This window comes from Leishmania panamensis, assembly GCF_000755165.1.
Source record: "Leishmania panamensis strain MHOM/PA/94/PSC-1 chromosome 2 sequence".
Classification (NCBI taxonomy): domain Eukaryota; phylum Euglenozoa; class Kinetoplastea; order Trypanosomatida; family Trypanosomatidae; genus Leishmania; species Leishmania panamensis.
The window spans coordinates 118133-144061 of NC_025865.1; the positions used below are offsets into that span (position 1 = coordinate 118133).

A 25929-nucleotide genomic window follows, 5' to 3' on the forward strand; every position below is an offset into this window, starting at 1 on the left:
CCGCTTGTGGACGCTGTGTCGCCGCTGTCAAGCCTCAAATCAGCGCTGGAAGGTCCGCAGTGGACTGATGGTTCTCAGCCCTGCCGCAGTCCATCCCCTTTGTCCAAGCCACCATTACCGACTCGCGGCGGTCCCATCACCGAACCGCCGGTACGGGAAGAGGGCTGCTCCTCTCCGCTTACCCCAGCAGCCGAAGCACCTCGAGCTGGAGAGCTAGCGCTCGTACCCTCTCCTGCAGCGCTGACACCATTCCTCCTGCATTGGTGTTTGAGGCTTTGCATCCCTCGCTTCGTTGCTGCGAGCGCATCTTACTGGTCTCTGGTGGCCGCTTGTGACGCTCGCACGTGATTTGGCTGTCAGATCGTGGCTCTCCAGCTCTACTGCGTGAAGCTCCTCTTTCCGGATCGGCACGAGTCGGTGGAGAGCGCCCCCGTTCCATGCACACCGTTCCTCATAGTTGCTACACAGGTGGTTGCACAGCGCTCTCCACACCGGCAAATCAGTCTTCGTAGCTACCAGCTCGGGGGCCAAACAAGCCTCCTTGACTGAAGTACCCTTCTCTCCGCGTCGTCAGTCTTGCCCTCCTCCTCCCTACCTCCGCAGGCGGTCGTGTAAAGAGCGTAGTTCGCTCACCTCATACTTGAGGCGGTCTTGCTCGGGCTTGCAAAATCTAGTCATGCGGTTCGTATTGGCCAGTCGATTGCTCCGTCATCGCTCAACGTGGAGATGCAGCGGCGCGCCGTGCTCGCACTTCCATGACAATATTTTGCTAACTCGCTGCCCCCCTGCCCATCCAGTGCAGGCTCAGTCTGGCCTGCCGTCCCCCTCCCCCCTCCCCTTCGACACCGTCCACGTATTAGAACGCAAAGGCCTCGCTGCTATAGGGAAAACAGCTGGCGCTGGTTAACCTCCTCATGGCCAGTGCGCTGGGGAGTCCAGCTGTGCGTGGTCAACGCTGGTCCCAGTGATTGGTCGCCCGCTGCATGCGTGCGGAGTGGAAATGCATCTCGCACGAAGCTGCCGGCAGTGCCTCCTCTGTCACCTACCCTTGATTGCCCATCGGCACACTCCGCTCGAACTCCGACGAGCGGCTGCTGAACTCGCCCGGTTCTCTCCCCTCTCCCTGTCTGATCACCATGAAGAGCTGATCCGCTCATCTACATGGCAGCGTGATACTGTGGGGCACAGCGCTCATCTCAGAGTCGTGCGTGTGATGGTCACCGTGTGGAAGTCCTCGCCACATTTGGCGTGCTGCAGTGTGAAGCACGGTGCTGCTTCTCAGCCCGCCGCTCATCGAACGTGTGCTGAGCCGGTGGCACGTGGCAAGGAGGCAAGCGGAGTCAACATGGGGCTAGTGGGCAAGTTATAGTGGTATGATGGGTGGAGAGTGGGTGTTCATTGTAGAAAGCGTAGGGAGAAGAACAGCGAGGAAACAAACAGAGAGCCCTGTGGCTCTCGGAGAAAGGGAGAGAGAGAGAGAGCGGAGAGCGTAATACCCTCAGCAGAGCAATCCTCTTCCTCAGCATAGGCAACACCCCTGCGAAGTGGCGCTTCTTCTCTGGTTACTGCGCGTTCCCCATCTAACAGCCGTCAATGACGCTCAGATCACGCAGAGAGAGAGAGAGAGAGACATTTTCATTTTCCTCAGCTTCATAGCCCGCCAGACAACCACACCGCCACTAATACGAAACAAGGAGTGTGGGTGCGTGTGTGTGAGAGCGAAAGAGAGCGCGCGCGCGAGCGAGTCGGGGAGGAGGGAGGAGGGTGCGCCAGCGACGCACGCATGACACGCTCACGGTCATCCTACGGGGTGTCGGTATCCTACTCGCGCGGAAACGAAAATTGGTGAGGTGGGGGCCCTCAGCATGCCACCCGAATGCCTACGCCACTCTTGTACATCAGCCGAAGTAAAACCAACCAACCAACCAAACAGAGAAATTAAAATGAAAAGCAGCAACGACACACTCAACGCGTTGGCTATATGTACATGTGCCAGTCTCTGAGTAAGAGGGATGTTGAGGGAAGAGATGGAGAGGAGGGAAAGGAGGGGAGGAGATGGAGAGGGGGGAGAATAGGGAGAGGGGTGAATGCTGAGGTAGTCAACAGAGCAGAAAACTCCGAAGGCGAAACAGAAGTGAAGGAACGAAGGAGCCAGACAAAGGGAAAGGCGCAAAATGAGGGGGGTGAGGGGGAGTGGGGTAAGAGAACTTGCAATACCATAAGCGGCCACACATCTCCACAATGCCACTTGCGGGCGCGCTCAAGCAAACCGCTCCATGTGCTCGAACAGGCTGCGGCGGCACTGCTTCACCAACAACTCAAACACAACGCACGACCCCGTCGTCGCGTACGCTTTGTAGGTGCGCACGGCGTCGTCGAAAGCCGCCAGAGAGCAAGCCCGATTTGCCGTCAGTATCGCGCGCACGAGCGCGTTCTCCTTCCCGCGCTGGAAGGTGCGGTCCTCGTCCTGCAGCGCAAGGAATAACTTTTCGGCGTCGTAGAGACTGTCGAAGTACACCGCATTGACGGAAGAGGCTGCGAAGGTTTCCGTCGTCGCCGTCTCTGTAGATTGCCGTGCCTCTGTAGCGACCGCCGGATCAGAGGCGCTGTTTGCCGAGACATCCCCCTCCACAGTCGCCGCCCCTCGCGCCAGAACGCACAGTGTAGCGTAGAGCAGATACTTTGTTTTGGGCAACGTAAGCGGCACACTTGCTGCGCAGGCGAGCGCCGCCTCACGCACCTCCTCGTACCGGCCAAGGCGCGTGAGGAGAATCACCAGGCGCCAGCGGCAGGCATCGGTAAGACTGCGCTGCACCGTCGTGCTAACTCGATACTGCGGGGGGCCATGTGCTCGGAAGCCAACAGAGTTGCACCCCCTCCCATCCACGGATGATGTAAGAGAAACGACATCGCTGGAGGGCTCCAGCGCCGTGGACTTGGGCAACACGAGCTGCTGCTGCTTCGACCCCAGCAGCGTGGCCTCGACTCCCTCCGGCGCCGCTGCGTTGGCCACATCCCCGTTGGTCGTGCAGATGTCAAGGGAGTGGGGGTGCTGCCGTGGGGTGCCGTCGAGCCGCCGCTTCTGGCGCTCCCAATGCCGCGCCATCTCAGAGGCGGCCACTTGAGTCTCAGCGTACATGTCCAACGCGGCGCGGTACTGCACAACGGCTGCCTCTTTCTCGTCCAGGACGTTCTCCAGAATATCAGCAGCATCGCGGTAGCAGCGAGCGGCCTGGTAGCGCAGGTCCTCCCGCACATAGCACGGCGCGAGCCGCAGCAGCGCGTCCACAGCGATACGCGGATGCGACTGCTTCAGCTGCTCCACTGACATTGCCAACGTCGCCAGCGCCTCGTCGTCGCTGTGAAAGGCACGGTTGATGAAGGTGGCGTGCAGCAGGCAGCGGGCTGCGATGGCGGGCTCGCCGACGGCAGCGAAGAGGCCGCCGGCTGCGAAAAAGAGGTCGCGCGTCCCCATCCAGTCCTCACGCAAGGCGAGGCCGTCCTTCAGCAGCTGCGCCTCAGCAGCCGTGTAGGCACGATGGGCATCGGCCAGGAGGCACTGCATCTCAGCACCAGTCGGTGAGGCGACCTCGTTCATGGGAACAAGCGCCATCGCGTTGGCTGAGGAGGAGACTGCCATTACCACACCAGAGACATCGGTGGGGCTCGTCACGCTCTTCGACACACTGGCCTGCCGCGTATCGTGACACTGCTGCTGGAGAGCTTCGTCAGAGGCCGAGGACCCGAACGGACATGACCAGCTGCCGCGCCCATGTGCTTTCACCACGGCGTTTGCCGAGGCAGCAGTGGTGGCGATGAACGGTGCTGTGGCGTCGCCGGGCGCAGGCGCCGATGCGCTGGGTGCCACAATACCACCGCACCGTGCGGCCGTGACGATGGCCTCGCACACGCCGTTGGTGTTTTGCGGTGCGGCGAGTGCGGCGTCGGCGTTGCCAGAGGGGGCAGACTCGTTCTTATGGCCGCACAACAGCCGCTGCTGCTGCTGCTGCATGGCGTCGTAGGAGTTGTGGTCCATCTCTGAAGCCCCCTTCGGTACGGCCATGGCGGCACAGGCGGCGAACGATTCGCCGACCGCGCCGTCGCAGCGCTTATTGAAGCAGCCATTGCTGAATTGCGGTGCAGAGATGGGCCACTCCGCCTCATCTGCTTCGGGGCACATGAGCGTCACCGACGACCGAGTCCCCATCCGGCAAGATGGCACGCCGGTCGGCATCGCGGCACCTCGAGCGGAGGCGGCGGCGGCGCCCCACCCCTGCTGGCGACCGATGGCCAGCACGCTTTGTAGGGGCTGCTGCTGCTGCGGCGGCTGCGGTGGTGGTGGTGGCGGCGCCAATTGAGGCGCGGATGACGGCGCGGAAGAGAAGGGCATCTGCGTGAACGAGGAGTGCTGGTGGAGAGGGGGGCAGCGAGTAGATGTGGAGCTCTTATACAGTCGAGAGAGAGAGAGAGACGGAAAGCGAGAGTGAAGTGTGGCTGAGAGGCGGACCCTGGGTGCTTCCTGCTGCTGCGGTTGTGTTCTTGCTTTAAGCGGAGCTCCGCGAGGCACGTAAGGGGAGGGAGGGGGGGAGAAGAGGGCCGACGTAAAAATGTGCCGCGGGCGTGATGGTGTTTGAGGTTTACCGTCTCGCACAGATTTGAAGAGAAAGCGAAACGAAAATGAGGAGGGAGGTGAAAGGGCTGCAGAGGAGGGGGACGCGCAGGAAGCGTGCGGAGATTGCTCTGTGCCCGTTGCGCACGTACGCCCCCCTCCTCTCCCTTCCTCTCCCTCTCTACTTCATCAAGTACGTCAACCCACACACAGGCGGAGGGAGCGACGGGGAAGGGGGGGTGCGGGTGGAGGACGGTGCGCCTCCGTCGTTAGGTCCGGTGTGGGCGGTTGTTATTTGTTTTTCCTCTCCCCGTTCGCTTTTTTCGGCTCATCACCGCCGTCACACACCTGCCGTCTCCTCGAAGCCGCCGAGTGCACCTACCACACACACCCCACAGACCCCCGCACATTCAAGCAAGACGACGCTCTCCCATTCGCCTCCCACCCGGCTGCCGCCGACACGCGAAGCGCATCGGCATGCGTCGTGGAGGGAAGCCTCCATTTCACTTTTGTGCTGCGTCCCCGCACCTACGCACCTGCGGATGATTACGATGCCGATGCTGATGATGACGGCCCTGGATTAATTAATTCTCAAGGGCTCCCGAGAAGAAGAAGAGACTGCAGCTGCCGCTCCCACCAGCCCCCTCTTCATCACTTTCCTGCTTGTGCTTAAGCACGCCCGTCATCTCAAGCGGCACACACGCACGTACGGGGGGGGGGGCTTTTCGATGTCCTTCTCCCCACCCAACCCACCCCCTAGCCCTCGCACGAGTGTGCCATCACAGCTATCATCTCCACCCCACCCCCCACCCCACTTGCTCTCCGTCGTCATTCCGCCACGTTGCACTGCCGGAAGAACTCGAAGAGCACCGCGGAGGCCCGCTCTGCTAGCGTCATCATCTCCGCATACGCCTGCACGGGTACCCCCGGCCCGTGGATTCCCACGCTGCCACTCCCGACACAGCGGACCAGCTGGGCCAGTACGCCTCCGCCGCACGCCGGGTTCGAGAAGACAAAGACGCCGGTGCTCACGCATCGATAGCGATCCTTCACCTGCGGCGCAGCGCTGCGGTGGGCCAGTGGCGTGGCCGCCAGCGAGGATGCCGTGATGGCCCCGGCGTCGGTGACGGCCGCCTTTTCGGCTACACACGGACTCGCAGCGGCGTAGCCCACCCCGAGCGATTCCTCGGCGCTGGTTGGATCCAGCAAGTACTCGCAGACGCCACCAGCTGCTGAGGAGGGCCCACCCAAGGAGAAGAGGCGACCTTCGGCAGGGCTGCTGCTCGAGTCTGCCACCTCCGTCCCACCGCCGCGCGTCACAACCGCAACGCACACCGCCGCCGCCGTAGTGCGACACGGCAGGCCGGCGTCCAGCAGCGCACACATGAGGGCGTTCAGGGCAACAGCAGGCAGGCTGCCATCGTCCTGGACGACCACCACGTCCACCACGAGCACGCACCGCGGAAAGCGCTCGCGCAGAAAGACAGCGCCGAGGACGGATTCCAGCAACGATTCCAACGCCAGCGCGTCGGTGCGGGTGAGCAATCCGAGCTTCCGCTCCTCATACAGTGCCTTCTCCGCGCCACCAGCGGCCGGGGCAAGCGCGCGAGCGTGCTGTACACGCACGTTCACAGCGCACGTGTCATACTCGTCGTTCTTGGCTACGGTGGGCCCGTGAAGCGACACCATCACCGCAGTCTGTCCCTGCGCGTACCAGCTGCTGCCATCGAACGTTGTCATGTCCGAAAGCTTCATCTCCTTCCCGCGAAGCTCGAGCGCAGTGCGCCCATCACGGCGCGCGTACACGGTGGTCATGACCGGCGAGGGTGAAGAGGAGGTGCAGAGCACGGAGGCCTCAGGCTGCAGTATGGTAGGCGGCCTCTATCGAGCCGCTACGATCGCCTTTCTCACGTGAGTGTGTTGAGTGCTCTTCGCACTTCACTTGTAAAAGAGTTCGTCGCGCTGCTGAGGTAAAGTGCAGAGGGAGCAAGCGAGTGGGTAGGCGTTTCGCCTCGTTTGTGCGGCAGAGCTAGATTCAGTTGCGCGAGGCGTATGGAAGTAGAGAGCGGGCAGAGTGTTGGAAGAGATCGAGGATAAGAGGAGGTCCTTCCCCTGTCCTCCTGGAGGACTGGCATTCATATATAAAGCGGAAGCGCCGACACAGAACGCGCCTAGTAATACCTCGACACGATCCCCACCACCACCACCACCGCTTCATCGTCATCGCTCAGTCGAGCCCCATGCCGTACAGGCGCGGGTCGGCTGTAGGTGAATCAGTGCAAACGGCGGCTGAAGGGAAAGAGGTCGCTGTTGGCGTCCCGCTGGCACCGTGCTACGGCGCCCTCGTCCCTTCTCTGTGGTGTGCGTGTGCTTCCGCCCCTTCAGTGTTCGTTGCTGGTCGTCACATGGCGGTCGCCACAACGCGCCGCACGCAGGCCAAAGCAAAGCCAGCGATACGGGGAAGACGATGTAGTGGGTGGTGGCAGTCAGTCGTCAGTGGGCCGACTCCCGTCTCGCCAGCCCTCACGCCGCGTCTGTGGGGTCACTGATGGGGAAGGCGGGGGGAGGGAGGGGGGGCCTCTGACGCCTGTGCCTGTGCCTGGGCCACCTTCTTTCCCGGTACTGCCGCGCAGATGGAGCAGATCGGCTGCGGCTTGTACCACATTTCAAGGAGAGCGTCACCGCAGCCCTTCTCATGAGCTCCGCGCGCCACCAGCCAAAATACCCGCCCTTATCCACCAGGCGCCGCCGCCAGCTCATCCTCGTACGTCGGCGTCGGGGGGGGTGATCATCATCCACGGAAGCGCCTGTCGGTGTAGAAAGAGCCGATTTAGCTGGGGGGAGGGGGGGCGCTCGGAGCACGCGAGACGGGACGCCGGTTTGCCCCGCCAAGACGAAGTAGTTGGGGGGTGCACGGCACCGCCTCCACTGTCGCCCCCGCCGTGTAGTTCGCCCAGGGGTCTTCAGGAACCCCAATCCAAGCAGCAGGCGGGAGCGGCGGCGGCACGTCGGTGAGTGCGTGTGAAACGGCACTCCCCGCAACACTGCGGCTCTGCCGCTGCCGGAGCTGCGACGCACGATGCCGCTCAACGCAGACACCGTACGCGGGGCGGCACCACACCACCAGCATTGCTGAGTTGGGGTACAACATTGTGACTACGTTGGTAAGGGCATCGTAGCCGTGGGCAATGAACTCCTGCCCACCACGCACGAGCGGTGCCGCAGGTCCCAGACGGGAGACAGAGAGAGAGAGGAAGAAAGTACCCCCTCTTCGTCGGCCCCGGCCAGTGTACCTGCAGCGTCAATGCGCACCTTCGATGGTACGGAGAGGGTACAGCCTAAATCGGTGGCAGCCCCCATAACAGTGAGATGGCCCTCCAGCATTGGGGCCACAGACCGCGACACAGTGTCGGCAAGCGGGACGTCATCGATGAGGTCCTCACTGACTCAGTCGCAGTCTAGCCACGGAACTTGAAACCCCACGAGTTGGTCGGCGCTAACGTCGCTCGCCAGGACCCAAAAGCTAACACCCACGACAACATCCCGTAGCAGCCAGAGGAGGAGGAGGAGGAGGAGAGTGACTGAGGAAGCGCTGATGCAGGCAGCATGGCGTACAAGACGCGCTGAGGGCACGGTTCGCGTCGTGTGGCGGTGTGACTGGAGGTTACGGTGACAACGGCCGCCACCCCTGAGTGCGTGCGGGTCGTACTCCTCATCATTTTCGCCGCCCCTCTCGCACTGCCGGACGCCTGTCAGGCAGTGCGAGAGGGGCCGGCTAGCGGTTACGCGGGTTTGAGATGTGCGCCATGCTGAAGCTGAGGCCAACGGAAAGGGGCGAGAGGCAACAGTGCTCACAGGACGTGAGTGGAGCAGCCGAGTCCAGGCGCGCCGCGCTGCGCACCGTGGCAACAACAAGAATGGGCACACCTAACTGAGTTGCAGAAAGCGCCTCCACAGAGAGCTCAAGGGGAACCGCTGGTGGTGCGGCAGAAGAGGGCGCGATCTCCACTCCCGCCCTTACGCGCGTCACCTGAGCAGCTTCATTGTGCCCCTCGCCCACCACTGAGGCGGTGGGTTTCATCAATACGCGGAGAGGCACGCACCGGCACAGGCACACACACACACACACACACGCCGTTTCCCCGCATCCGCTGCTTCTGGTACTACGCGCAGCAACTACATCCAGGGCACCGCTCTACTGTGCGATGTTCCATGGTGGCGTTGCCGCTGTGCGCTTGGCGCTGAAGCACTTACACCTGCACAGGCTGCCTGCAGTGGTGGGCTGAGGGGGGGAAGGGGGAGGGGTGTCTCTCTCTCTGTGATGAGGCCTGCGAGACGTCTGCCTCGCCTTCCCTGTGGAAGCCGTCCCCCTCCTCCATCTCTTCCCGCTTTTCTCTTCAGGCAGGCCAGCCCATCGCTTCTGACGATCGTGCTGCCCCGCGTTGGCCCTCTACGCGGCAACAGCGACAGCGTGAGAGATGTTTTTGGGCGCCAGCCTCTCTGTCCCTAAATGGGAGAGGCCGGGGGGTGGGTGAAGCGCGCAACACAGCTGAAGCCGCGGTAGCACACAGGCCTGCGCTGTCCTCCTCGTGAGGGGGGAAGGGGCGGGGGCGAAACACATGCAGGAGGCAGTGAGAGGTGAGAAGTTAGGGGGGCAACTGCGAGCCGTCGCACACGATTGGTGGGTGTGCTGCGCGCACACAAGCGCATACGCGGACTTTATACGCATCGCGATGGGCATCAACTGAAGCAGAGAGGGGCGGGGAAAGATGGGCTACGCGCATTGACCTCAAGGGCCCCCATCTCCCGCCCCCACCCCTCCTCCCTCCTTCGCAGGTGCACTGCGAAAGTGTGTGAGGGGTAGTAGGCCAAGCGACCGACACGCCGCACCATCCCACTTCGTATTCACCTGCCCTCTCCTCTTGCTCGCTCGCGAATGAGAAGGAAGGTGAATACGAGAAAAAGGCGCAGGAACGCCGAGCACACGCCACTGTGGCAGTGGCCGCATCTGGTGTTGGCGTCGGCGGGAGAAGAAGTGCGCGCGCAGAGAGCCACACACCACAGCGAGAGAGAGGGGGAGGGGGGGAGAGACAAGCCGCGCCGACGCACGAACACAACGGGAGGCAAACAAAAAGAGAGAGCGCAGAGACGCCTACACGTATGCGCAGATCAGCCTAGTCACGTATTGTGGCGTTGCGATCGCCATGGCCGCCTACGAGCCTTGCATTGCCCCACCCACCCACCCACCCCTCTCTCCCTCGCCAAAGGTCAAGAAGCTCCTGGTAATCCTCGGCACCCCCTTTACTCGTCGCTTCGCCTGCACACTTGCCCACTTCGCTCCTCCTCCCTCCTACACACGCCACGACGGCGCCGCTGCTGTAACTCGTACCAGACAGCACCGCCCACCACCCCTACCAGCCCGACCCCGTGCAGCAGGGTGAAGCGGCGATGGTACAGGAGAAAGCTCAGCAGAACCGTCAGCGCCTTGCGCACACTCGTCACGACGACGGCCATCACGCCAGTGAACTCAGCAATAATGCGCAAGAGACACAGCGTCCCTATCAAGCTCGTCAGGGATGCTAACACGATGAGGATTATGCATAGGGAGAGGGGGAACTCCGTCGCAGAGGGCCGCTGCGGCGCGGACGGCGTTTTCCATGGTGGCCATCCGGAAAGGGAAGCGAGCCGCTGTAGCTGCTGCTCTTCACGATCCATCAGCGAGGAGAACTCGCCTGGCAGTGCAGCGCTACCCGCGGGTCTCGTTGGGACGACCAGACGTTCGCGTGCTGCCGGCAATCCAGCCACAGTAGCGCTTACAAAGTCGCCAACGCCGCCGTGGAGCCCGGTCGCGGTGGCCACTGCATTGGAGCTTGTAAAGCGGCATATAAATAGAAGGAGGCAGTCATGCAGCCACAAGGCGATGACGCCACCGATGTAGAGCAGCGTGGCGATACCGTTCACCATGAACAGTAACTCCTGTGGCGAGGCCGGTATCAGCTCCGGCAGCTCTGTCATCGACGTTGAGGACACCGGGTGCAGATCCGATGGCGCCGTCACCGCGGTTCGTGGGGGAGACGACGACAACGGTGGGGAAGGCGAAAAAGGTGGTCGGTGGGATGCGTGATGCCGCAGCGGCACTGCCTTACGTTGCACGCCCGCTAGCAGAGGCGCCCTCCCCTCTGCTACACGCTCGTGCTGGCGTAGTACTCGCCGATTATACCCTCTCGACGACCTCGCCGTCGCGTGAAAGCAGTGCACCTCTTCCAGCACGTAGATGATGCAGTCGAGGGTGTTGGACATCAGCACGCCTACAACACCGATCAGCGTCACCATCCAAGGCGCAGAGAGCCGGAAGACGGCTGCGGTGATGCCGTGGAACAGGGAAGGGGAAGAAGCGGGGAGAGAGGGGGGCGGCAGGGGCAGTGGCGCGCCCGGCTGAGCCAGCCCAGTGGTGTTGACAGGCGCAGCTACATCGCTAGCTACGGAATAGCTGCCTGCGAGAGAGGCGCCCGCGCTCCCCCGCAGCCTCTCGGCGAGAATGTGCTGCTCAGCTGCCGCCTCCGCCGATACCGCCTTCGCCAACGCGGCCAGGCCTTCTTTGGAGCTTTGGTGGCCTGCAGCGACGTGCATGTCCAGGTGAGATGCATAAGTGAAAGAAATGAGCCCAACGACGATGGCAATGCACGCCATCATCTCCGTGTCTCGCAGGAGGCGTTGCAGCCACCACACAAGCCGGGCAGCTGCAGCACACCACACCTCGACGGCAGAGTAGCCACCGTAGACGCCGCCGTGATAAGAGAGACGCTGGCGCAAGCCTACGACGGCCTGGCTATGGCCCCACTCGTCGATGGGCAAGGTGGTGGGCCGGGAGGCGCAGCACTGCGCGAGTGAAGAGACACGCGCCCATACCCTCGCGGGGCACCATCGCGACACGCCGTCATTGCAGTGCTGATTCCAAAGGCGCGACCACCACCACCGCCACGAGCGCCTGCGTGGGCCGCTGCTGTGAAGTGCGCCCCACCGCGATCGCTGCTGGTCATCGTCGAGCGGGTGTGAAGATGCAAATGCCCGCCCCGCTGGGATGGGCACGTTGACAGCGACAACAGTAGAGAGACCTAAAGGTGGCGAAGAAGAGGAGGAATCGCGGTGCCCACGATGTTGCGGCTCATCGCACGGATGACGCTCGCTGGCGTCTGGCGCCTTGGCTCCTGCAAGCAGCCCAGAGTCGCTCTCCGCATGGAATACGCCGTCGTGTTGAGCCGACGCGGCGGTGGTGCTCCACTGGTGGCCAGAGCTGCGTGGGTCGTCGTTGTCTGAGCCTGCCTCATCTTTGGAGACTGAGGCAGCTGCCTCGTGGCTATCGTGCACCCCGAAGCGGTGCACCACGACCATGCAGAGTAGCTTGCTCGACTTGAAGATCACCTGCAGGGGGTAGCTGAGGAGGAACGAGGTGCGGTTCGTGAGGTGCAGGCTACATGAAAAGAGTATAGCAATGCACACGTACCAGCGAAGGGAGACAGTGGAAGGGTGAAGCACGTGGCAGATTGTCGAGTACCATGAAGCGCACCTCGTGGGTGAGGGGCAGCGTGCCGCAACCGCAGTCAGAGCAGACCCATTGCCACAGTCTACAGCATCCGCTCTCGCAGCTGCCGCTTCAGGTAAGCCATCAACCACACTTAGGAATGCGCCTCTGCCATCGCCGCGCGCGAATGGGCGCTGTTGTCTTGGCGGCTGGTGCTCAGAGTCGCAGAAGGGATCCGGCGACCGAGACACGGCATTGCCACTGCACCGCCCTTGCGTGTTGCTGCTGTCGCCCACCGTGGGAGCTGACTTCGAGAGCGGCTCCTGCGGTGTCACCTCCGCTGTTATCTTCGTCACTGCCGTCGCTGCGGACCGGCCATGAGGGCCTCGGTGCTCGGGGTCGGCTCGTCCAGGCAGCGGGTGGCACCAGTCCCACACAAGAAGCAGCCCCACGAGCACCGTTGTGCAGAACGTCTCCCCACAGGAGAGGAGCAGCAGATTCGTGAAGTTGGGGAGGTGAAAGATCATCTCCTGTAGGGTGGAGGTGAGGACGTGAAAGATGAGCACACCAGCGGCAAGCACGCACAGCCGCTGCGTCGTCGGCTGTCGTGGTGGTGGCGACCAGGCCGGTGGTGACAGACATGAAGATGGTGAGACCTGCTGCACACCCGGCGGCGGCGGCGGCATCGCCTCATGCGAAGCACCGCTAGCTGATGGAGAAAGACAGTGCCCACGGCTCATCAACCCACGCGCGTTTGGCGTCTCCGACGGTGGAGAAGCCCACCGCTTACAGGCAGTGTGGGAGGCGCCCGCAGAGCTTCCCAGGGTGCAGAAATGAGCTCCGCAGGCAGGCCTCCTCTTCCCTTCTCCCTGGGACGTGCTTGGGTGTACTGGCTCGATGGCAATCACCTACACGTGCGGGCATGCAGGGAGCCGGCTTGCATTCTCCTGCTCTCCTCCGAAACGTATGCGGGGGATATCAAAACTGCACGAGCACACTTTCGATCGTGTGCGAGTGGGGGAAGTGAGAGAAGGGCAGAAGGCATGAGAAGAGGGAGAGAGAGAAGAGGGCGCCACACCAGGTATAGCCGCGCCGGCGCACAGCCACCGGAGCAGCGAGCTGATCTTGACTCAGATACCCCATAGCACGTGTCCATGAGGGAGGGGGGGAGGGGGGCAGTCGCGGGGTCAAGTAGGCTTGTTATCTTCTCGGCGTCCCATCCTTAGGCAACAGAGGGTGGTGGTGAAGGGACACACGGCAGCCGCAGAGGGGAGGTGAGGGAGGGTATGTGATGCTCCGCCGTGGAGTAATCACGGTGGGGGGGAGGGGGGGGGGGGAACAGGAGTCGGCTGACAGCCGCTGTTCCATGCACGATTCCACACACGCATACACTGCAACCTGCCACCACCGTCCTCCATCACTCTCGCTTGATGCCACCGCCTCACGGCCCTCTGTCGACATACAACACGCAGCAGCAGCAGCAGCAGGGAGCGGGAGCTTTGATAGCGACACGATCCCGTGACGCCTCTCCGCCCCCCACTTCCCCTCTCCCACTCTGCCGCTGCTGCCGCTCGCTCTCCTACGCGCAAGCCCTGCACAGGGGACACGGCATCCACTACGGCTCATAAAGAACACGTCGCCGCATGCTCCGCAGGCGCAGCGAGGACTCCAACGCGCGGCGCAGGTCGTCGTGCTCGATTTCGGTCAGCTCCATCGCCCGCAGCACACGTGTCACGTCATCTTCGCTAAGGGTGTCGCTGAGCTGGCCGGCGCGGGAAGCAAGTGTGACGTAGAAGAGGTGCCACGGCGCATGACATGGCGACTGTGGACTCGTTGACGTCGTCTTTTCATTCGATGGCGGCGATGATCGTGCAGAAGTACTCCGGTGGCTGCGGCTGTGGTGATCACCGGTGCTTTGATGGTCCGGCTGCGGTGGCGGTGGCAGTCGTGGCGAGGGCTCTGGTGCCACGGCTGCTTCCGGTGGATCCGTGTTCCAAGCATCCTTGCCTGCGCTGGTGCAGGGAGCAGCGGCAGTCCTTGCAGAGGCGGTTGACGCACTTTGAACAGCCACGGTGGGATCGTGTAGCGGGTCGCCACGACTGCCCGCCGCCCTCGAGTCGGTGTGCGCGTTCGAGCCGCTAGCCGGCGTAGAGGCGCCACCGGTGCGAGCGCCGCCTGCCTTCTCCCAGCGCTGCAGCGATGCGTACGCGAGTAGCACACAGCTGATCTCATGTCCGCTGAGAAGTTCCACTTGTTCTCTGCACAGTGGTGCCGCGTACGCCATGAAGGCAGCCGTCATAGGCGAGAAGACCTCAAAGAAGAGGATGGCCGTGCAGAGGAGCGCAACGTCGCGCACCGTATCGCGGCCGCGGTCACGGAGAAGATGCTCAATACCCGCCGCCACCGTCTCCGTTGCCGTTGTCGCCGACTCCTTCGCCTCTCCCGACTGTGGCGCAGTAGACACACTCGACAGCAGGTACGCCAGAAAAACTTCCACATAGCGCTGGCCGAGGTGATATGGAATGCGCAGCGCCACACGATTGCCACCCAAGGCGCCAGACAGTTGCGGGTAATACCGGCGGTCTGGCACGCGCAGTGGCGATAACTCCGCCTCCTCAACGACGCCGCTGCTCTCCGATGCGGTCGCAGACCCTCGGTGTCTGCGACGGCGGCGGTCACCGGCGGTGGCGCCTTGCGGTGGGGTCTCGAAGTATGTGAATGGAGTAAGAAGTCTCTGTTGCAGATTGCGCCGCTGCTGGGCGACGTAAGGAGGTGCTGCCGTCGCGAGAACCTGCGCGCTCGCCGTTGCGTACATGCAGGCCTGAAGTACATCCATGGCCTCGCCCATCGACAACGGTGGTGTACACACTGCGCCCACCGACCCAAGAACCGCGTACTGATGCGCCCACCAACGCACACACCACTCGTCCAGCGGCATACGGGCAGCCTCGGCGCCGGCCGCGATGCAGTCTCGCTGGAACTGCTGAAACGCAACACCAGCAAGGTGAGAGGAGGGGGAGGTAGCTGCGTGCCGATCCGAGGCAACACTCGATGGAGAAGTGGAGTTGTCAGTGGACAGGTCGTACAGCGGAACACCAGGGGCCTCCTCGCTCGGAATGCACAGGACAGCGTAAAAGAGCTGGAAGAGTTCCTTGTTAGAGAAGAGAAGGGTAGGGGGTGAGGGCGGCAGTGCTGCAGGGTCGTCGTGCTCTCGCCACGGCTGACCACGCGGCCCGTGGAGGTGCCGGGGGGTGCTCGCTGAGAGGGTCGACCGCGCAAGCTCGCCCCCGAGAACGCGCAGCACCTCGCGAACGCCGTACTGGCAGCTCGAGGAGTTCACATAAACGTCAACGGCGCTGCGCGGCAGCGAGGCGCGTCGGCCAATGCTGATGAAGAGCCGTTGGATGTGCAGCAGGCGCCACAGAAGACGCAAGAGTAGCGGCTGCTGCCCCGGAGAGTCCCCCAGCGATTCAGATCGGGGCGCAGACGGGCCCTCGGCGTGTCGCGGCCGAGACGGCGGGGTGGCCGCGGTGGATGATGGGAAGCCGCTGCGTGGCTGTGCTCGCAGGCGGTACTCGCGAACGGCATCAAAATGGCGTGGGGTCAGCTGATGCAGCGTGCGCTGGATCTGCCCAGCGTACTCGAAAAAGCGTGCGTCGACGGCGTCCATGTCCTCGCCGGCGAGCTTGGGGACGGATTCACCGGCAGCGACTTGTCCCTCGGTAAGCTGCGGCGCCCTCACACCCGACGCGTGCTCGCTAACGTTGTTACGTCTGACGCTGCTGCTGCTGCTGCTGTGTCCGGAGTCGCCATGCCGTTGTCCTTGTCGCTGAGCCCAGGCCCACCTGACGAGGCTCCATTCAACCTGCTTCAAGATATGGTATGCATGCAGACATGCCTGCTCGTACTCATGCAGGTGTCGCTTCGCAATGCCCGCGGAAGTTTGACGTCGTGCAAGCTCGAGGGCATCATGACGGTGCTGCTGCACACTGTGACGTCTCCGCTCTCTGAAGTCCTGCCGTCCACCTCGCTGCGCAGTGCTGCCATTTACATCTCCCTCCTTGTTCACATCATCGCAACCGCGTCCTCGTCGCTGCCCACGACTCTGCGGGTTGCCCCGCCACTCACCCCTCCTCGCCGCTGCGTCCGGAAGGCCCAACGACCATTCGCTCAGCACCGGCGGAGTACTGGAGCCGCGTCGGCCCGTCTCTTCCTCGAGCAGCACCCGCTGCTGTTCTCTCTGCTCCTCAGGAGCACTCGCAGGAACCGCGCGGGGTAATGGCGGAGAGGATGGCGGTGAAGACGACGACCACGATAACTCTGGCGTGGTACCGCTTGGTGTCCCACGCGCTACGCCTCCTCTCGCGCGGCTCCTTTGCTCGGCTGACGCACCGCTTAGCCCGGCGCTATCGTGCGGAAGAACGCTTGAGTGGTGCTGTGAAGGTTCATGAGGATGAGGAGGGGAGGTGGTACGTATTAGATCGTTGGGCAGCGGCACCGGTGCTGCTGCGGTGCCGCTGCCGCTGCCGATGAACGGTGAATTTCGGGCGCGAAGGAAGACATGAAAGGCGCCGCGGGCGTGCGGGGATGTCAGCGCTGCACTCGCAGCCACGCTAGCGTTGGTTTGTGGCAGCGCGTGACCACACTGCTGCCCCTGCAGGCGCCCTCCTCGCCGCTCACGACGCTCATTATGACCAGAGTTGTGCCCCGCATGCCCACGGCGAGAGACATGCAGCGTCGCTGCCACTGTGGCGAGGCTGCTACTACTGGAAGGCGCGGGAGAGGACCTACTCGCGAGAGGCGCCAGAGCTCTGATGTAGGCATTGCGCATTATCTGAAGCGTCAATCCTTGGCAGAGAGAGAGAGAGAGATACAGAGAGAGAGATGCAGAGAGAGAGGAGAGGCTCCTACGCGATGGTGAGGGGACCGCGCGCCTCCATCACCGCACACGAGCACACGGTGTGTTTCGCCGTTGAGCCAAGACACACAACAGGGGGCGTGAGAGGAGAGAGAGGGAAGGCTGAAACGAGTGAAAGCAAGCACGACTGGGTGAGAAAGAGGGAGGGGAGGGGAAGGGAGGGGAGGGTAGACGAGGAGCAGGCGAGGGTCCACACGTGCAGGTCCACCGATCACTAAGGCACTTCGTTTTCCTCATTTGCGCGCCCAACTGAGGCCATTGCATGCGCCATTGGCGCCTGTGTCCAGCGGAGCCTGCATGCGAAGGTAAGCCCGTGCGGGAAGCCTCCATTTCCGTTTGCCCCCGCCCTGTGCTGCACATCGCCCCCTCTTCCTCCCACACACACGCATGCAGGCACGCGCACCTCGGCAACAGAACAGGTGAAGGAGAGAGAACAGTGCTGCACGACGCCATCACCACCACCACCACCCCCCTTCATACCCCGTCCCCTTACTCTTAGTAGCGCCCACCCCCCCACCCTACATCCCGGCTCCCTCTCATACACTCGCTGGTCCTCCGTCTGTATAGCCTCTCCCGCCTGCCTCATCAGCAGTGAGAGGAAGGGAGAGGGAGGGAAGAGAAAGGGCCGAGTGGGCCAGCATCGGCTCGTGTTTCATCTTGCAGTTACGAAGAGAGAGAGAGAGAGGAGAACGCGCGCGCACGCACACACACACACACACACACAACACCACGGCGACCCGAAAGTGAACGACCAATAACAACGCAAAATGTCGGCTGACAGGAGACGTCCAGGCCCACCCACAGAAGCGCCGAACAGCAACGAACAAACAGGAGCCACCACCCGGCCAAGTCGGGGCAAGGAAAGAGAGAGAGAGAGAGACGAGCGCGCGCGCGAGAGCGGAGACACAGGTAATTACAGGCGAGGGAGAGCGAGGCATGTATAGCGGAGGAAGACGAGGAGGAGAGAAAGAGAAGTGCAAACAGCATACAGCAACAACCACGGAAGCCGACAAAGACACGAGTCTGGCGAGCCGACAAAGATGGCAAGCAGCTCAGCTAACCAGCAAGAGACAGGGAAAAAGAGGAAGAGAGGGGGGTGTCCGACAAAGACCCACAGACCGTCCCGTGCGGATCGCAGTGAAGAGAGCGGGGGGAGGGGGGGAGGAGGAGGAGGAGGAGGAGGAGGAATGAAACCGCCACAAAAGGCGAGCCGCTTTACGAACAGCGGTGCTCACGATCGGTCACTGCCAGCTGCATCGTTCTACAACACACACACACACACACACACACAACGATTCAATCTGCCCACCTAACGCCCTCCTCTCATCGTGACTATCGAGCGATGCGGGATGAAGCAGCGGCGCACGCCCCCTTACCTCTCCCTCAGCCTCCCCTAACTGGCTGTGATGGTGACGTGGGTGCCGCACATCCGGGATGTTGTCCTCCCTGTCACCTTTTGCTCAGCGCCTTGCTACGGGGTAGCGCTCCTGCGGATCCTTCGCCAGCGCATCACGCACGGGAGCAAAGAAGGGGTGTTGCATCGCCTCATGGGCCATGATGCGGTCCTGATGGTCGAACTGGAGCATCTTATCAAGCAAGTCCAGGGCAGTTGCGTCGCACCACGACTCCTGGATCGATCCCTTCTTAATGTACCGGCACCAGTCGACGTGCTCGTCAGGGAGGTTGTGCAGGCTCGACTCCACCACGCGGGAGAGGCGGCACTGGTACTTGTCGAGGTAGCGAAACAGCGCCTTTTTCCCAAACACAGCCACAATCTGAAGGAGCTGATCCTCGTTGCTGGCGCCGACGAAGAAGGGGTCGCAGTGGAAGAGCAGGCCAGCCAGCACACACCCGAGGCACCAGATATCGAGCGAGTAGTCGTAGTGGCGGTAGCCAACCAGCAGCTCAGGCCCCTTGTAGTGCCGAGTTGCCACGCCGCAGTTGAGTGCCTGTCCGTGGATATAGTACTCACCCAGGCCCCAGTCGATCACACGCAGGATCTTGCGCTCGTGATCGATCATGACGTTGTAGGGCTTGATGTCGCGGTGAAAGATGCCGCGGCGGTGGGCGAAGTCCAGCGAGCGTAGTATCTCGTACAGGTAGTAGCGCATGTCAAAGTTGGTGAGCTTATTTGAGTAGAGGAGGTTGCGCAGCGTTGTTGGGCGGTGCACGTACTCGGTGACGAGCACGACCGTCTGCGAGTCGGTGTCGCGCAGGACATCGAGGAGGCGGACGACGTTCGGACCACCGCAGAGGTTGCGTAGGATGCTGATCTCACGCAGGATTTTTTGGTGACGTACGGGCTTGAGGAGCTTCAGAACACACAAGCAGCCGTTGTTTCGGTTTCGGCCGCGAAAGACCTCTGAGTACTTGCCGCGCCCGATTTTCTGCTGTAGCTCGTACGGGGCCAAGTTGGTGTTGAAGTCCACCCGCGTGTTCTTGTAATCCCAGTAGTCCGCGCCGCGTTGGCGATACACGTGCCAGAACGGGTGCTCGTACTCCTCCGGCTTTACTTTCTTCATCTTCGATTCATCACCGCTGCCGCTGCCGTGCCTGCCACCGTCCGTGCGGTCTGCAGCGGCGTCTATGTGCGTCATCTCCCCCCCCCTCTCCGTCGTCGCTTGCCGGGCCTCTCTTCCGCTTGCTCGTCCGAAAACAGCAAAGCGTCGCGCGCGCGAGTGGGTGTGGGTGTGGGTGTGGGTGTATAGGTGGGTGTGGGTGTGTGGGTGTGCGTGTGGGTGTAGGAGGATGTGTGTGTGGGTGTGGGGGATGTGAAAAACAAGCTGCGCACGACAAGGGGTGCCGTGCGTACTTAGGCGTGGAAGAGGGAGGAGGGAGGAGTGTGGAGGGGTGTGGAGGGAGCTTGTACAGAGGGAGGAGCTGAATGACGGGGATGCGCAGAAGGCGTGTGTCCAAACATGGAGAGGAGGCGTACGCACGAGGGAGCACACACTGAGAAGATCGGCAACGGTCCCGGTAAGTCGCCACGGTGCCACTCTCTCCGTGTACACGCACGCGGCGCTGCCTCCCTCTCTCTCTCCCCACCGTCCCTTCATGTGGACGCTAATGAGCGTAGGAACGCACGTGTGTAAGCCTGCCCACCCGTGATGTCGTCGCCGACGAAACTACGACTGCTAGACACCACCACGAGCCCCCGCAAGAGAGAGAGGGTGGGGGTAGGTGGGGTGGAGAAAGACAGGGAATGGCGTTCGAAGAGGAGTGCCGCAGCTGGCCAGTTGTACGCCGCTACTACCACCACCCCCGAAAGAGAGGGGGTCCCACAGAAGACATGAGAAAACCCGCAAAGTCCCCGCACAACAGCAAAGATGCGCTGATATGCAAGCACAGGAGAAGAAGGGGGCAGAGAACGCCACGGCAGCACACCGGTAGACAGACAGAGGGGAGGGAAGAGAGGGGGAGTAGAGAGAAGCTGAGGTGAACCCTAAAGGACACGGAGCAGTCGCGTACATTTCGGGCAGGGGAGGAGGAAAGAGTGAACTCTCTGCACTGCACCATCGCAGCAGAGAGAGGGGAGGGAAGACGGGGGTGAACGGCGGGTAGAGGATAGCTGCACCGTGGCAGAGGTGGCAATGTCTCTCAGGTCAGCGGCCCGTACAATGTGAGTAGCCTGTGGTACAGAGAGAGAGAGAGAGACAAGCTGGGGGAGGGGGGAGGGATGTCGATCGGTGGCCTCCGCCTTCACCCCTCCCAGGGAAGCTCAGCACAGAGAAACGCCTGCGTTTCATCAGCCTGAGCAGCATGGCCACGCCTTTCTCGCTCGCTTCTTCTCCCCCTTCACACTCCCCATGCACCGCTCTCTTGCTCCCCCTCCCCCTCCCCCGCCGCCGCACTGCCGTGACGAGCGGCAAAGGGGGGAAGGCCTTTAATGCTTTACTTTTCCCCTTACGGGCGGCGTTGTTTGCTGAGCGAGGGGAAGAGTTAGGTGCAACAGAGAGAGAGAGAGGAGAGACATGCGTTCTCAGCGCCGCCACAAGTACCCCCCCTTGCCTCCCTCCCCACACACACACGAAACCACGGATACATGAGTCACGCAACCACTTACGCATCACAGAGAGAGAGAGAGACCGCACCGAGCAAGCGCCATTCGCGCCCACCACAGTGGCCACGTATCGGTCACGACAAATTCCAGCGAAAGGGGAAAAACGTTAGGTGAGAAAAGATGTGCACCGCACGCACAGACGCGGGGGGGACACGTCAGTACCGCCCCGACCCGCTTCGCTGCGTGTGGGGGCGAGGGGGAGAGGGGGGGAACATGGTGTTCACAGGACGCTGAGTCACCTGCGCTTGTCGCCAGACCTTGTCGGCTTGTTGCCACTGTCAGACTTGTCGTTCTTCCCGCTCCGGTCGGCGGCTGCATCTTTGGTGCTGCTGATGCCGCCTCGCTTGTTCTTGCGGTTTGCCTCGTCCTCGTTTTCCTTTGCTTTGGCGCCCCTGTGCTTCGCGATGTTCTCCTCGACGAGCGCGTCGAACTTTCCGTTGATTTTGTCGAAGAGCGCCGTGACGAGCGTGTTGTAGCACTCCAGTGCCGTGAGTGCGTCCTGGTAGAGCGTTGTCGGCGCCTGGTCCGCCGCGGCGGCGGCGTCCGCAGCGTTGTCGTAGAAGTCCTCGCCGCCATCCTTGTCTGGCTTGGACGCCTCAGCTGCCTCGTCGTCGAAGAGAATGAGGCAGCGATGCTGCTGATCAACGATCCCGCGCAGCTTGCGATCAAGAATGAGCTGCGACAGCTTCTGCTCTACAACCATGGCATCCAGCTTCAGCAGGCTGCTCACGTAGGCGATCTGCACGCGGTTGTACGGCGACACCACCTTCAATATATGACGCTCCAGCAGCGTGTTGTACATGTCGTTCACCTGCCGACGCACCACCTCATCGGCGAGGAGGTTCGTGTCGCTGCCGCCACCGGCGCCGGACTCCTCTGCCTCGGTGCGGCACTTGGCCAGAATGCTGTTGAAGAGATGCGTGTCCTGCTTGTTGTAGGCGTCGGCGATACCGCGCAACGCGTCCACGTCGGCACCCTTGTACTCCAGCACGCTCTTGGATGAGAGCAGCGTCGCAAGCTCGTCAGGGCTGTCTGTAGAGATCTTCGACAGGATCATGTAGCGAAGCGAGCGGCGCGCCTGCCGGGCCTGGTCGCCAAGCTGGTGGAACCCCTCAAAGGCCTCGTACAGGTAAGAGTACGCGGTCTTGTTGTCTTTCTCGTCTGCGTGCAGAACGCCGGACTGGAGGTCGATCTCCGCCTGCGAGAGGGGCGGGCAGTAGATGCTGTTCGCCGTTGTGCGTGCCGAGACGAGCGCCGCCCTCGCCTTCTGAATATCCATGACGGCGTAGTAGAGCTTGCTCTCCAGGAGGTAGATGTCGAGCAGCAGCGTACGGTCGTCCAGGCGGCGCACCTCCTTGAGCAGCGCGCTCAGCGACGCCAGAGCGTCGTTCTTACGGTTCTCAGCGAAGAGAATCTCCACGTAGCGGAGCTGCAGGCGGTGACGCAGGAAGGTGCGGCGCTCCTTGCGGGCCCAGTCCACCGTTTCCAGGCATATCGCCTCCTGCTGCTTCAGCGGCACGCCGCACTGCACAATGTGCTCGAATAACTTCCGCACCATCTTTGTCGTCTTCGCCTTTGGCAGCACCTGGAAGAACGGCCGCACGTCTGACAGCAGCTGGATGGCGGCCTCACCGTCTTTGGTGACTGTCAGGAGCTCCGCCAGGCGGTAGACCGCCTGCTCCTTGGCACGGATCGAGTCTCCGTCATCCACCGCGACGTCCGTCGTGACGATAGACTGCAGCAGCTCGCGCGCTGTCCGACGGTCGCCCTTGCCGTAGTAGTCTTCGGCCACCTCGAGGGTGTGGGCGCAATCTACGGAGCCGCCCGGGATCATGACGGCGACTGGGCCTTGGCTCGTTAGGGAAAAAGGCGCTGGTGGGGAACCGAGAGGGGAACGAGTGCGGACACCTCCGAGGGCCAGCGGCGCAGGCTCCAGACGCTCTCTGTCTCTATCGGGCCACAGGCACAGGGCTCTCGCAGGCTCTCGGTAGGCACGTCTGGGAAGGCAACCCCTACGCAGGGCTTTCCACAGCCGCAGGGTTCACGAAGGAAGCTGCTCAGCGAAGCCCCAAGTCGCGGGGATGGAGAGGGCGGACAGGGAGGAGGGGGAGAGAAGGAGTGAATATTTCCTAATGGGAGTCCTCTGCAGTGACTTTAAAGAGCGCAGCACGCACGCGGAGAGAGGGGGGAAGGGGGGGAAGGAGGGGGGGGGGGAAGGGGCTGGGGAATACGACAGTAATGAAGTGCACGGCTGAAGACTTGAGGAGCGAAATGTTAGAAAGACAGCTCGAGTGTGTGTGGGTGTGTGTGTGGGGTGGGGGGGGGGGGGGAAGAGGAAGACGAGAAGGGAGCCGCAGTAGCCAAAACACGCACGTGATGGGAAAGCAGCGCGCGACAAGAGCAAAAAGGGGTAAAGAGAGAGAGAGAGGCAGGAGAGAGAGAGAGGGGGGGGCGTAACAGTCCAGCGCGAGAGACTCACACTCGCAGGAAAACGCAGAACGAAGGAGAGACGCGGCAGGCGGCCTTCCTCACACAGCATGAGTGGTAAGAGGGGGACCGCAGCCTCGTGTAGAGGCCTGAAAACTACGGCTTCATCTCATCCAGGGCGACGACATGCCGCCGCCCCTCTTTCTTCAGTCATCACGCCAGAACCGCCCTCGTTGTAGTTTGTCACCTTTACGATGGGAAGTGAGGAACAGGGCAGGAGTGTCGGGGAAGGGGGGGGAGGACCACCACCACCACCACCAACCACACACACTCACACACACACACACACGGCGAGCAGCACCGCACCCGTCCGTCGCCCAGAACGCGCTCGCTTTCTCTACCACACATCACAAGGCGGATGCACAGACCTACACCCCACCTCACCCGTCACAGTGTAGCCCGATTGCGCTCTGCAGGACGTGCTACTGCAATGCAGCCCCTTAACGTAGGTGCAAGCTTAGCTGCTTATCTTCTACGGAATGTGTTCCTCGAGCCTTCCCTGAGCGGAGAGGAGGTGGAAGAAGAAGAGGCGGAGGCGCGCGCGCGCCAGCCGGGGGGAGGATTGCGGGGGGGTACCTCATTGCTGCTGCTCTTCACTTGCATTGGGGTCGTCCTCCACAGCACCCACCTGCGACTCCACGCGCAATTTTTTACTTTGTGGCACCCCCGCCCCCCGCGTGTCTTGTCCGCCGGCAACCTCTGCGGACAGTGACAGCGAAGCAGCGGCGGCAGCCAAGTACGGTGCCTGAAGCGGAGGCTGCACCGGCTCCAGCACGCCAACCTCCTCATCCCTGTCGTAGCACATGTCGGCGTCAAACCCCGAAAGGTCACCACAGGAGAGGAACGGAGCCAGGACTCTCTCTGCGAGCGTGCAAGACGTCCGCTGGCTGTCGAGCGCAACACCTTGTCCTGCTGCCGCCGCGGCGTTCCCAGCCGGCACGTGCGAGGAAGACGCAGTCGTGCCGTAGCAGTACGACGGCGCCTCCGGCGTGAAGCCGCTGGCGCGAAGTCGGCCGCCGCTCACGGTGGCTCTCTCTCTACGTCCTCCCTTCATATCCTCTTCATTCTCAGCCTCTGCTCGAGAGCCGTAGCCGGCGCTCGCCGATGCAGAACCTCCTGAGACGGTAGAGACAGCGGAAGCCGGTGCAGCGCTGATGAGCCGAGGCACGTACCCGGGCGGCATGCGAAACCCCTGGCAGAGGAGAAAACTCTCCATGGACGCGTTGCGTGATGACTTCGGCTTCACCACACGCACCTGCTCGAAGAAGATCTCGCTCTTGGCGATGAGGAAGGCGGTGTTGGGGCCGCGGAACATTTTGGTCAAGAAGCAGCCACCGGCCCGAAGCACGAATGTAGTGATGTGCAGCGCGGCCAGCAGCAGGTGGTGCTGCAGGTACTCGTCCAGCTCGTGCATGCCGGTTACGTCGGGGGCGCCGTCGCAGAGGACGATGTCCGCCTTCCGCTGTGACGCACAGAGCACGGGAGGGTGCGAAGAGGAGGAGGAGGAGGGAGGGTTGCTGCTGGTGGGCTGCTGCTGCTGCTGCTCGTCATCGGTGTACGGCCCCCCAGTCGAGTTCGGCGCGTTCAGAAGCCGAATGATCTCGTTCGCAGTCACCTCGCTCGTTATGTCGCCCTGCAGGATGGCGACCCCATCGATGGGGGCCATCTCTTGCAGGTCCACTGCCACCACGCGCGGCGTCTGCGCCGGCAGAGCGGCTCCTGCCACCGCCGCCGCCGTCGCGTTGGCGCCGATCGTCTTGAAGCACTGGGCGAGCACCTGCGACCAGCTTCCAGGCGCGGCACACAGGTCCACCGCCCCGGTGCGGATCTCGGCCGGGTCGAGGATGTGAAACTCCTCCTCTATCTGGAGCAGCTTGTATGCGCTGCGAGCACGGTAGCCCTCCTCCTTGGCCTTGCGGTAGTAAATATCGCGCTTGTCCTTCGATGCGCGACCCATTCTCAGTCTTTTTTCCCGCTTGCTGAGAAGTCGGTGTGACGGGTGGTGGGGTGGCGGATGAAGGTGCCTCGAGGAGAGAAGATCAGCTCCGTCACAGACATGCACAGCCCCCAGGAAGCCTGTGCGGACGCGCTGCTACGGCAGAAAATTCCTCCCACCCTCATTGACGGGAAAACGAGAGCGAGTGAGAAGTACAGACGGGGGGAGGAAGGGGGGCGCCAACGGCAAAAGGGAAGAGAAAACGCAGCGGAGGGGTATAGGCGTTTGCCAAAGTAGGGGGTGGATGGGGAAGATCAGCATGCGAGCTCGCAGGCCCATGCACCGCGTGCTCGCGTGCGAGCACACAGGGTGTCGAGGACAGGTGATAAGACCAGTA

The 25929-nt window shown here is 62.4% G+C and overlaps 7 protein-coding genes across 7 annotated transcripts; all 7 read right to left on the reverse strand.

Moving 5' to 3' along the window:
• Window positions 1-2260: 2260 nt before the first annotated feature.
• On the reverse strand, window positions 2261-4390 carry LPMP_020230 (hypothetical protein; the record flags this gene model as incomplete). The annotated part of the gene is made up of 1 exon (XM_010699866.1): window positions 2261-4390. One exon carries the CDS (start codon window positions 4388-4390, stop codon window positions 2261-2263), a length of 2130 nt encoding a protein of 709 aa, XP_010698168.1.
• A 1047-nt stretch (window positions 4391-5437) lies between these two features.
• On the reverse strand, window positions 5438-6424 carry LPMP_020240 (ribosomal RNA processing protein, putative; the record flags this gene model as incomplete). Its single annotated transcript, XM_010699867.1, has 1 exon — window positions 5438-6424. The coding sequence occupies one exon, from the start codon at window positions 6422-6424 to the stop codon at window positions 5438-5440; it is 987 nt and encodes a 328-aa protein (XP_010698169.1).
• Window positions 6425-9910: 3486 nt separating this feature from the next.
• On the reverse strand, window positions 9911-12871 carry LPMP_020250 (hypothetical protein; the record flags this gene model as incomplete). Its single annotated transcript, XM_010699868.1, has 1 exon — window positions 9911-12871. One exon carries the CDS (start codon window positions 12869-12871, stop codon window positions 9911-9913), a length of 2961 nt encoding a protein of 986 aa, XP_010698170.1.
• Window positions 12872-13746: 875 nt separating this feature from the next.
• Window positions 13747-16962, reverse strand: LPMP_020260 (hypothetical protein; the record flags this gene model as incomplete). The annotated part of the gene is made up of 1 exon (XM_010699869.1): window positions 13747-16962. The coding sequence occupies one exon, from the start codon at window positions 16960-16962 to the stop codon at window positions 13747-13749; it is 3216 nt and encodes a 1071-aa protein (XP_010698171.1).
• Window positions 16963-18509: 1547 nt separating this feature from the next.
• LPMP_020270 (casein kinase II, alpha chain, putative) lies at window positions 18510-19646 on the reverse strand (the record flags this gene model as incomplete). Its single annotated transcript, XM_010699870.1, has 1 exon — window positions 18510-19646. The coding sequence occupies one exon, from the start codon at window positions 19644-19646 to the stop codon at window positions 18510-18512; it is 1137 nt and encodes a 378-aa protein (XP_010698172.1).
• Window positions 19647-21344: 1698 nt separating this feature from the next.
• Window positions 21345-22943, reverse strand: LPMP_020280 (proteasome regulatory non-ATPase subunit 6, putative; the record flags this gene model as incomplete). Its single annotated transcript, XM_010699871.1, has 1 exon — window positions 21345-22943. The coding sequence occupies one exon, from the start codon at window positions 22941-22943 to the stop codon at window positions 21345-21347; it is 1599 nt and encodes a 532-aa protein (XP_010698173.1).
• Window positions 22944-24173: 1230 nt separating this feature from the next.
• LPMP_020290 (FtsJ-like methyltransferase, putative) lies at window positions 24174-25553 on the reverse strand (the record flags this gene model as incomplete). The annotated part of the gene is made up of 1 exon (XM_010699872.1): window positions 24174-25553. One exon carries the CDS (start codon window positions 25551-25553, stop codon window positions 24174-24176), a length of 1380 nt encoding a protein of 459 aa, XP_010698174.1.
• Between the last annotated feature and the right edge of the window lie 376 nt (window positions 25554-25929).